The sequence below is a fragment of the Meleagris gallopavo genome, chromosome 12, assembly GCF_000146605.3.
Source record: "Meleagris gallopavo isolate NT-WF06-2002-E0010 breed Aviagen turkey brand Nicholas breeding stock chromosome 12, Turkey_5.1, whole genome shotgun sequence".
NCBI classification, from domain to species: Eukaryota; Metazoa; Chordata; class Aves; order Galliformes; family Phasianidae; genus Meleagris; species Meleagris gallopavo.
The window spans coordinates 4,182,413-4,193,998 of NC_015022.2; the positions used below are offsets into that span (position 1 = coordinate 4,182,413).

General features: G+C 38.4%; 1 protein-coding gene across 1 annotated transcript in view; it reads left to right on the plus strand.

Moving 5' to 3' along the window:
- ALDH1A2 (aldehyde dehydrogenase 1 family member A2) overlaps positions 1-11,104 on the plus strand; it is a 30,567-nt gene extending 19,463 nt beyond the window's left edge. Inside the window, exons 7-12 of the mRNA XM_010717272.3 lie at positions 761-863; positions 3,196-3,380; positions 4,056-4,220; positions 4,651-4,808; positions 5,612-5,686; positions 8,888-11,104. Coding sequence (XP_010715574.1) covers positions 761-863; positions 3,196-3,380; positions 4,056-4,220; positions 4,651-4,808; positions 5,612-5,686; positions 8,888-8,960 — 759 coding nt within the window. The 3' untranslated portion in view covers positions 8,961-11,104. The remainder of the gene's footprint in view (positions 1-760; positions 864-3,195; positions 3,381-4,055; positions 4,221-4,650; positions 4,809-5,611; positions 5,687-8,887) is intronic.
- Positions 11,105-11,586: the final 482 nt, after the last annotated feature.

Here is an 11,586-nt window from a genome sequence, read left to right on the forward strand (position 1 = left end):
TACACACACTGTTATCAGATCTATTTTGTTCTACATAAAACTAAAAATTGTATAAGTGTATAATCAATGGATAGTACGAGGAGTGGGGGGGGGGGGGTGTCCAGGAGCTTGGCTAATATAATTTATATTGGAGCAATAAGAGAAAGATAAGAGAAAGATGAGAGAAAGTCACTCACTCTGTCCTGGGCTTGCAAGATGAACTCCAATGGAGCAGATCTCCAGAGAGATCCTTCCCCACTGGCAGTCAGCTCTTAAATGGGTCTAGAAGAGGTGCAGCCAGGCTCCACCCCTTCCTGCAGCACAGGTGAGTTGCCTTCACCTGTGCTCCCGTGGCTGACTCATTGCTCTCCTCAGGTGATCAATCAGAGGTTCAGGCTGTGATTCAGCAGTTCCATACAATAAGCAATCCTCTTGGCAATAGATGTAAAATCTTGTGAATGTGCCAGTAGGTTTGATGGAAATAATTCTAGCTGTGTCAGTTTCAGATGTTTAACTTAACCCTCCTAAAGTACCCTAAGATAAAGTCTAAGCTATTTTAGCATAAGTACGAAAGGATGAAGGGTACAAACACCTTGTGCTTTGCCTTGTCCCCTCTCCAATTCTAGAAAACTGTAATACTGTCCACTGATGATGAAAATCTGTTTAGACTGAAGAACTTGCTGGAATACTTAAGGCTCTGTTGCAATGATGTCCAGCATTGGCTGTTAAAATGAACTGTATGACTACACTGCCTGTAAAACTTGTCTCCGTTTCCTTTCAGGTTGGGAAGCTGATCCAAGAAGCAGCTGGAAGGAGTAACTTGAAGAGAGTTACACTGGAGCTGGGTGGGAAAAGCCCAAACATCATTTTTGCAGATGCTGATTGTAAGTCAGCACTTCCACACTTTTCTTAAATGTTTCTGTATCTTCCTTTTCTTTCTTCATCTTAAGGCTTAGCTTTTAGACAAAGTGAAGTGACGAATACAACTGTAACTAGTTGCACTTTTCAGTATTATAGAAACGACCAGGGTTATGATATTTTTATAAAAAGAAAACATTTGTACCCAGAGATTTGCAGAGAACAAAATGGAAAAACAGTCAGAACCAAGAACACAGATATGGTGTTAATTGCAGTCATGGTCTCATACATATTTGTCGTTCTAAACTCTCCAGTAGGGTGGTCTGTGATAGATTCAAAGCCAATATGCAGACTTTGAATTAATTTGAGTAGCTAATCAGTGCAGGATTCCTTTTTAAGCTGTTTTAATTGTTAGCTATAGATGGAGACTTCCATTTTATATATTTTCACAATTGAAGAATTGTGTATTGAAATATCTTCGTTGCCAGTGTCAGCAGGGAGCTGAAGATCTTGGCAACTAGATGATCTGCAGCTGGGATTTTTGGCACCTGAGAAGGTACAGGACAGCAGTTTAGGACAGAATAAAAACACAGACTGGAAGTTTCTGCCGAAATGATCAGCAATAAAATAGTTAATAGTGTTGATATTTAGGAGATATTAGCAGGAGGTATTGAAGTTATCACCCCATTAAGATGACCTTGCTTTGAGCTATCCTTTCAGGTGTCATGCAGGCACACTGTACTTATTGCATTTTCTAACTTTGTAACTCAAAGAAATAGATGTTTAAGATTTGGTCTTTTCATTTAAGGAGAAAAAGTGGATAGAATGGTTCTGAATAGCATATATTACAAAGCAGGTTACAGTCCCACATTCATTTTCAGAAATTACTGACATCTGAAAGGCTAGAGAAACCTTGACAGCTCTCAGTAGTGGAAGTCTTTCCTACATGGGAAAGTTTTCCCAACCTGGGCAGCTAAACTGCAGTCACAGTGTTCTTGGTAGGCCAAAGAGGCTCCTGCCAGCTGGAGTCAGGTGCAGAAGTTGGAGCCTTTATCCCAGTTAGCCATCTCCAACTCGCACCATGTCTCAACTGTCCCTAACCTATTTACTCAGATTGGATAATCTGAATGCTTTTAGTAGAATAGTATATGCTGGGAGCAAGTCTGTGCTCTGTTTTTCCCTGGGGAGGGACAAAATGCTCCTCGCTGCCACACAGCTGTAGTTTATCTGTGACCTGCTGTATCTGCCAAATAAGGTTGAAGACCTGGTAAGAAGTTGCAGGCCACAGGGGATTAACAAGGCACAGAGAAGAGCAAAGTCTTCCTCAGTACTGTCGGTTCCACAATATATCATACTAAAGCTCTCTGGCCTTCCCATAATTACAACCACCAGCACTTGACCTGAAATTCAAACTTCAAAGCTCTGATTATTTAAGAACAGCAGACAATTTGCTCACCATTCCAAAGGAGCTGTTTGTTCTGTTTGAGGAACGCTGTGTGCCAAAAGTTAGCAGAAAGCATGACAAAGCTGTTCAAAGTTCAGTGCACATTTGAAAAAAAAAAAAAAAATCCACAAAAATCAGAGAAGAATGGTTATTAGAACTCTTCATTGTGCCAGACTTGGCTATGAGAAAGATGTATCAGTTAATCAGGTCTATGCACTATTGTTTTCAGTTTCCATGGAGGTGTCTGGGAAAACTTGAATTTAGTCCAGGGAACACCCAACATAATTTTTTTTCATGACTATGCTGAAAGCAGAATAAGACATCTCTGTTGAGATTTACTGAGAGTAAAACATGCTTTGTTTACTCCATAAAGGACTACACCTTGAACAGTGTTCCGAAGTGTTACAGATAATAACAGAAGTATTGCAGTGCTGAAAGTCACTGCTTTTCAATGATAAATTCAGTATCACATGGCCCAGATTCTTTCCTAGTCAACTGTTATACCCACTGTGAGAATTTAGCTCTGAATTTCAGGCTGGATGTGGCTCTAGGCAGCCTGGTGGTTGGCAACCCTGCCTGTGACAGGGGGGTTGAAACTAGATGATCATTAAGGTTCTTTTCAACCCAGCCATTCCATAGAATGTGTAAATACATCTGGATTTTCCTCTCCTGTTTGAATCCTGGATGCCTTGGTTCTGCATCTAAAGAGGGTGAAACAGAAATCATGGGTTGATTGTTCCATAATTGACTTATAATTTTAAAGCCTCATATGGTCGCTTGTATAGGCCAAGAAGATCACAGAATCAGATGTTTCTGTCTTGTAGATGTGACACTATGCAATATACATGAAATTGGTGCAAAATTAGATGTGCCTACGATGTTTAAGAGCAGTGTACATTATCTTGTTTTTGTAGTGGACTATGCTGTGGAACAAGCTCACCAGGGGGTCTTCTTCAATCAAGGTCAATGCTGCACTGCAGGCTCAAGGATTTACGTGGAAGAATCAATCTATGAAGAGTTTGTTAGAAGAAGTGTAGAACGTGCAAAGAGGAGAGTAGTAGGGAGTCCTTTTGACCCAACTACAGAACAAGGGCCACAGGTAAAGGAACAGTGCTTCAGCTCTACAGTCCAGAAACTGCCTGGAAGCATTTAACTCTTAACAGGACAGAGTTCATTCACTGCATATTCGCTTGGAGTCCCAGGCCAGAGATGCTGTTTAGTGAAAATTCTCTTCCTGTACTTAAGTAAGTTTGCCTCCCAGATTTAACAGCAGGATTCTGGTCTTTAGCTGCCAAGACGTGTTTGCAAACTACACAGTGCCACCATTCATAAGAGAGAAGCCTACAAAAGTCTCTGTGCAGGCATGTATTATCAGGAATTGTCTACAACAGTAACTGTGCTTGTAGACCACCAGAGAAATGGGAATTAGAAGCAAAAGATGGTCAGAATCAGACATGTATACACCTGCCACTAATAACAAGATAGGCTTATCAAATTTTCAAAAGTGACTTAGGAACAAAAAAATAATGCCTTGCTTTGTTTGTGCTTACAAACCAGATTCCTTAGGAAGAATGTGGGTAAGCCATATACATACAGAGACACATCCTTTAGAAGACAGCCCTACATTACAGTCAGCAGCTATTTGTAGATCTTTGGCATCTCAAGCCAACAGGGAAGATATACATGAGTCTACTGTCTGGAATATTGCCTGCCCAAAAGACTAATTTTTGGTTGATTGTCAAGTGCAAGTCAAACAGCTTCTTCTCTCTTTCAGATTGATAAAAAACAATACAACAAGATCTTGGAACTGATTCAAAGCGGCATTACTGAAGGAGCAAAACTTGAATGTGGGGGTAAAGGGCTAGGAAGAAAGGGCTTCTTCATTGAACCTACAGTGTTTTCCAATGTAACAGATGACATGCGGATTGCCAAAGAGGAGGTATTCACACACGTGGGCAAGATCATTTTAAAATGTTCTAAACATTATTTCATTTCCTTTTTTAACTTAAGACAAAAGCTTTAGACTGAATATTACTGCTATATAGCAACAACAAAGAGTAAAATCTATTCAGAACTGATGCATAGAACAACTGAAGCATCAGTATAGATAAAGCAACTCAATTTTTGTCATTTGCTTTAGTCTCAGACTTTAAAGAGATAAAGGAAGAAATTGATGTGTTTCACTAGGAAGACTGTTTTGGGAAATTCAAGTAGTTTTACAGACAGCTTTTATCGGTAACAAATGTTGCTGTGAAACTTTGTAGAAAGTAAAACAGGAAAGGACAGACCATTTTAAAAGCAGAATAGAACAGGAATAAAATATTGCTGAGTGAGCAGTTTTACAAATTAATGATTAATCTTTCTTGCAGATTTTTGGGCCTGTTCAAGAAATACTGAGATTTAAAACCCTGGATGAAGTTATCGAGAGAGCCAACAATTCTGATTTTGGGCTGGTAGCTGCTGTCTTTACAAATGATATAAACAAGGCCCTGACAGTCTCTTCAGCAATGCAGGCTGGGACAGTCTGGTAAGGCAGAAGTTATCACACTCCTGCTCTTGGAGATAAAGAATTTGACTCGTTATCATCATGTTACCTCAGTTTTGCAGCCTTTGTCTGAAAAGTGTTTATCTAGCCCATCCTAGTGGTGAATCACTACGCAAGATACAGAACAGCTGTTGGGGGATGTTGCCTCTTGGCTCATAGCAGTCAGATGCTATTAAGTGGAAGGCACCTTGCTTTCTGTTAGCATGGCTGTCCCTTACCCTGCTGAACAGCACTGCTGAGAACAAAACAGGAGTACAAATGGTCCTTTCTGTGGAGAAGAATCCTGTAAGGTTTCTGCTAAAGGCATAAAGTATCATGTATTTTCTCCAGTAAGGAACCAAAAGGACACCTCTTTCACTCACATCTTTAGGTGTATGAAGTGCTGATCTTAGAGCTTAATAGCTTGCAATTTGTTAAACCTAGATAAAGTACAGATACAAGAAAAATCGTGGAAAAAGGATGAATTCAAATCTGATAGTTTTGTGTTAGAAATTTGCATGAGATTTGTTAGCAGATTAACAAGCAGTTAATTAGTGAAGCTAATGTGTGAAGTGAAGCCAGGTGTTCCCTGCCTTCCTCCAGTCCCCACAAACTAAACCCTTCTCTCCTTTTGAGTAGAACACTGCTTTTGTGGGATAAGTCCCTCATTTCTTTTCAGCAAGATACAAGTTTGTTATTACTAGTAGCTGTACAGTATCCTTAGCTCTGTCAGTTTCAGTATCTCTAGAGTTGTTCAAATGTGCCTCTGTCAGTGCAATTGAAATTAATGCCTTTTCCTGTTACAGGATAAATTGCTACAACGCCTTAAATGCCCAAAGTCCTTTTGGAGGTTTCAAAATGTCTGGCAATGGTAGAGAGATGTAAGTATTGTACTATTGTCTTCTAAACTGTTTTCAGCTCTCCAACTTAATAAAATCCTTCCTTGTAAGTTAAGATCAGGAAATATTCTCATCTGAGGATCAGAGTATAGTAAAAAATGACTCATAACCACTACCAGTTGGAAGTGATTTTTAGTTATTTATATATCTATTTATTGTGACACAGCAACACGAGTTACTGGGAGCCTCTTCTTATTCTGAAAGATACTTGAAATTTCTCTGTATTTGTTCCAACTCTAGCCTGTGTTTTCCAACAGGTTTTCCTTATCCATATTAATCAGTACTTTTCCATAAAGATTCTCTTTACATAGTTCAGTGTACTTGTTTCAGGGCTGTTTTGCCATTTTTTGCTTCTCTTGCTATTTTTTTCCTTTAGGTGTGTTGGAATTTCATTTAAAAGTTATCTGTCTTTTCCATGTTTATAAGCAATGTTAATTAAATCAGGCTTAGGGAAGGATAAGCAAATGTGTTTACATCCCCTAAAAAGAATCACCTTCCATTACAAAGCATTCTTTCTTTTCTTATTCCATTTAGAATTAAGCACCAAATATTTTGAATATTTGAGCTCCACCTTCAAATACTGTCCCATGTACCTAATTCAAAATCTTAACAGTTTCTAGTTCTCATTACAGTCACAAAGAAGTCTAGCAATTGCATCAGCTCCAGATTGGTTTCGCATACAAAGGATTCAATTAATTTCTTTGCAGGAGGCATGTGCACCAGATATGTCTCACCTAAGATTTCAAAATAGCTTATGGCTAAGGCAAGCTTAGCAGTAAAACTAAAGGTCAAACTCTTTAAAACTTTAAATTTGTTGAAGTATACAACTTGATCTATAAAATAAGCTCTTATGTAGTCTGAAATATTTTCCCTCATTAGGGAGTACTTTGAATAACACATTTGTACTATTCTCCACATTCATGAGTTATGAGGTGATCTCACACTGGCATAAATATGTCATCTCATCTAACTCTTATCATTGTGAAAATATTCTAAAACTACTAAGCTCAAAAGAGCACATGAGTAACCTGACACCCAAGAGTGACCCCACTGACATCAGGGAGGTTAACTGTGCAAGCAAAATATTCACATCTTAGCACTGTCGAATTTTTCAGAAGAGGGTGGGGGGGAATCAGACACCACCCAGCTCCCATGAAAAAAATTTACAGTAGTTGTACACTTGATTCCTATCCATGGCTTTGAAAATACTAAGCATGAACAATAAGTGGTTTTAATGGCAATCTCTCTCACACCAAGGTTTCTGAAAACCTACAAATAGCTTTAGTGTTTGGATTTTGTGAGTGAGTCCCATGCTCCACCCTCTGCCTCACCCATATCGTCACTGCAAGCATTGAGTCTGAGGTCCTTCCTGCTTGTGAGCACCTGGAAATCTCTGGTGGCTGTGCACCCTTTCTCAGTGCATGGGTCCCTTGGACTGAAAAAATCCCTGTCTAAATTTATTCTTTAAGTCTTGCAGGTGAGACTGGTTTCCAATATTCTCAACAGGGGACAACAGAGAAACTCAGAGGCAGACCAGAATAGAGTCTGCTTGTTACACTGTAATTATTCAACTCCCCTCACAGCATCTCTGATCAGATATCACCTTCTAATTCACACCCTCCAGCTTATATCTGCATGCTTTCTATTAAAATGCCAAGGTTTCTTAGATCTCTGCTTTAAGTCATACATTTTACAGCATTAATAATGTTGAGCAATTAAAGAACAATAAAACACAGGCAAGAAAATGTCCATGTGTGTGTGCCATTGCTAAGCTAATACAGTATTACAGCAGATTTTAATTGTGCCACTGTGATGTTTTGCTAACCCTGTGTTATGTGGGACTTATTTTGTCTCTGCATTTGAATTAACAGAATTTTATCACACATGGGAAAAAAATGAGCTCAGAAAGTTAAGATGTGCTACACTTGTTTTACACTCTCACAGAATGTACCAGAATATGTGCATACCAGCAGAGAACTTGCATGCATATACAAAATGCAAATGATTTCTGTTTACTTTCAGGCTACTAAAAACATTCTTTTATTCTCAAAAAAGTCTAAAGGAGGGATTTCATTACATTTACACTCCTTTAAAGCTCCTTATCACTACATGAATGGTGTAAAATGTAATTCCTCTAACTAAAAGAAGTAAATTACTATAAGCGCTTGTTCAAAAGAATCCTCATATTGGTTCATGTAGAAGACATCCTCCATTCATGGGCTTGGACTATCCATGTTTTGAGGTGGAGAGGTTTGCTTTATGCACAGAGCATTCAGCAGACATATTAGAACTCTAACTGTTCACTTCACTAGATTCTCCATCTCTCAATACATGAACAGCAAAAATGCAAGTATCTGTACTTCAGAGGAGGCAAGCCTGATGTCCAAGAAGCCACACCACTGCCACTCTAAACCTCAGCAGAGTTGTCTAATGGATGAGGCAGGCCAGAGCTGACTACAAGAAGATCCTACACCCATTAATTATCACTTACACAGAGCAAAACACGTATCCCACAGAGCCATGTGTCAGATGGCTGGGACCTAGAAGGTGGCTAGCTTCTTTCTGACAGTATGTAGCATCGTATATAAGATGCTGTGCTGGGGCAAAAACAGGTTTTCTAGTTAACTAGTGGAAATCTGAGCAGGCTGAATGCTCTTTCACAGTAAGTGCAAATGTTGATTTCTGCTGCTGGACACTGTATCAGAGGGAAAAAAAACAGGTTTAGGAGTCACACAGTTACCTTTATCCATAGTTGTGAGCAGTTCATTTTCCATAAGGATCAGTTTTGATCTTTTCTTTCTTGGGTACAATTATAAGCAGTAATTTTACTGACCATGGTGAAAGTCTTAGTGGTTGAACATCTTCAGGATCTGGAAAGGATGGAGGACATCAATTCACTCCTAACAGTTCCATCAAGGGACAGTGAATATTCCTAGGTTTAACGTCATTCTCTATCTTCTTACAAGTGCTGGAGCTATCACTTGTACTTTTGACCTAATGCATAACTTCATATTCAGGTTTTCTGAAAAGATGCCATGAAAAGAAATCTGTACAAAATCAGTGTACAGCAGAAACCTATGCCAGAAATGTAGGGCATATCCTCGGTGAGAAAGCACTTAACATGGTTTTACTCAATAAGGAATTAATTTCAGGTCTAAGTTGATGCTGTGATTTGTTTTTCAGGGGTGAAAGCGGATTGAGAGAATATTCTGAAGTTAAAACAGTGACAATAAAGATCCCTCAGAAGAATTCCTAAAATGATGCAAGACCGCAGAAGAGCACATGATGCCACCCTCTCTGTTCTTTATGGAGACCAGCACTCAGGAATAAAAAGTGTTACACAATATGTATTTAAGAAAATAAGTTGCAGCATATGTACTGGGCACATAATTGCGTAACTAATGCAAACCAACTCTGCATGTTTTCATAAAACTCTCTTGAGAATCATTACATCTTTATAAAACAAATCTTAACAAGATGAAGTTGCTGTTGGGCATCAGTAACAGTTTTAGCTATAAAACCGTTGAACGCAAATGCATGCACACACACATTTATCTCTTCTTCAAATAAAATAAGTCACTGCTTTCAAGTTGCCTTCTCAAATAGACCTGCCTTCTTCTAACGTTCTTATTTCATACAGGCCTTTTCTAACCAGATTTATGCAAAATGCTAGGAGTGAATAGTAATCAAGTGTCATGGATGTTCTTAAGAAATGAAAGACTGAATTGTAACCAGACAAAAAATTCTAGATAGGCAACCTTCCAATGAGCATGTTCACATTAAGATGTTAAACTGGGGAGGGAACTATATTGTTATATGGACAACAAAATACACTTACCAGTGAGATTTAACCCACAATGTTTCGGTTTTCAAACTTCATTTTAATTATTATTTTATGACTTGCTACAAGCAGAAATCCTCCCTCACTTACAGCAACTCAAAAGGTTTTACCTGCTTGACAAAAGAGCATGGCCAGACAGGGTGAGAGGGTGCTGAGGAGGACAGGAACAGATCCCAGGGCTATACAGAGCATTTCAGCTTTCACTGCCTAGTTGTGGTGTTGTTGTTATCACTGTTCTTTTCAGCTTTTTTCCCCTTCTTTTCTAAGCAAGTATTTGCACACACAGTCTCCATTTGTTTGTCTGCTAGTAAAGTGTTTGTGATTACACTGAAAATCATCCAGTATTCATTGCCACAGGATGAACCCAGCAAAGAAGTCAGTTTAATTTTATTATCTTATGGAATCAGAGCTTGCCATCTGCACCATACTTGTGAGCCTTAGGTGAGCTTACTGGCTGGTATTGTACTTTTCAAAGACATTTGGCTTTTGTTCAGCCCAAGATAAAGATATGAACAAGTTCTTTTAAAAATGAGATGTTTAAGACCTGCCACACTATTTTCTGCTGCCTATAGTATCTCTTCCAACTTGCGATTAACAAACTGAACACTGTCTCCTTCCTTCTAGCTGCAGAACTCCCCAATTTTTTTTAATGGTTTTGCTTTATGTTTTAACTTAGAATTAAGACAGTGTATTTTAAAAGTGCAGTAAATAATCTGTAGATACATTCTGTGGGGTTTAAGGACAAAATGATGGCCTCAGGTGTAAGAGTTTTCCTAGCTGCAGTCTGTACTACAGCCTGTTGAAAACTCCAGCCCTGACTCGGCAAGTCATCACTTCTGCACATTACTTTTCTTTATTCTCTGAACAATTCCTCTTAGATTTGAAGTTGTGTGTGTCCTTAAATATACTGCTGGACCAGAACAAGAGTATCCAGCACTTTGTAGTGTTGTAGCCCTCAGTATTTTGTATTTCTAACTCATGTCAGTCTGTGTATGTATTTTTAAAGCAATATATATACATGATATTATTCAGAAATGACAGTACATCCACGGACATGAAAATGAATCAAAATATTCCTGAGTTGTTAAATGCAAATGTCATGTACTTGTACTGTAGCGTATGTCAGAGTTAAGAGTACAGCAAGTAAGAAATTAGTTATCTTTAAACTGCAATGTAAAATGTGGCAAAGGAGATTTTATTTCATTTGTCCTATTTACTTTAAAAAAGAGATCTCCTGTGGTAACAGCATTTACACTGTGTACTCTTTTGTATTCTTTTTGTGTGATTTGTATGTCTGTGCTTTACTCCCTGTACATTCAGGTAAATAACACAGAGTTGCCATGTTTTTTTCCAACCTTGTAAGTGCAGCTCCATTTGATGTACATGGATTTGTGAATTCCTTTTTTAAATGTACCATCTGCATGGATCCAACAAAACATTTTTCCAGTCCCTGCAGCTTTTTGTTACAGTTTTTAATCATGTATATAGTTATATGTTATTAAAAAAGTAAAAGGATATTTTCTATGAAGTTTTTTCCATTAAAAAGGTTTAGAGAAAGACTTTAGACTGTGAGACTCCTTTATTGTTGACAGAGCTATAAAAATATTTAAAAAATATTTTCTTAGCAAAAGATCTGCTCTCACAGTAGCTTTATTTTCATTTGCAGAAGTGAATGAAGTAAAAGGCCAATTACATTTTCTAGAATATTATTGCAGCTGTATGAAAAACACTTGTGAATTGCAGATCTAGGCCGTGGCCAGAGTTCATCCTCACTGTTATGGTCACAAAGTTTAGCTATTGGGGAAGGTCTGAAATCATCAGAGCCAGTGGGGCACCCTTGCAAACGGCTGCATCACAGCTTGAGTTTTGGATAATGTTTAAAACAATTAGAAGTGTCTTTTCTTTCTCCAGTACAGTGAGTCACAGAGGTGACTAGATTAACACCCAGGTGTTTTTATGGATTGGTGCTTTGCTTGTTTTTAATTTCAGAAGGCTAAAACAGGGGGAAAGGACAGACTTAATTTGATACCAGTGAAATTCT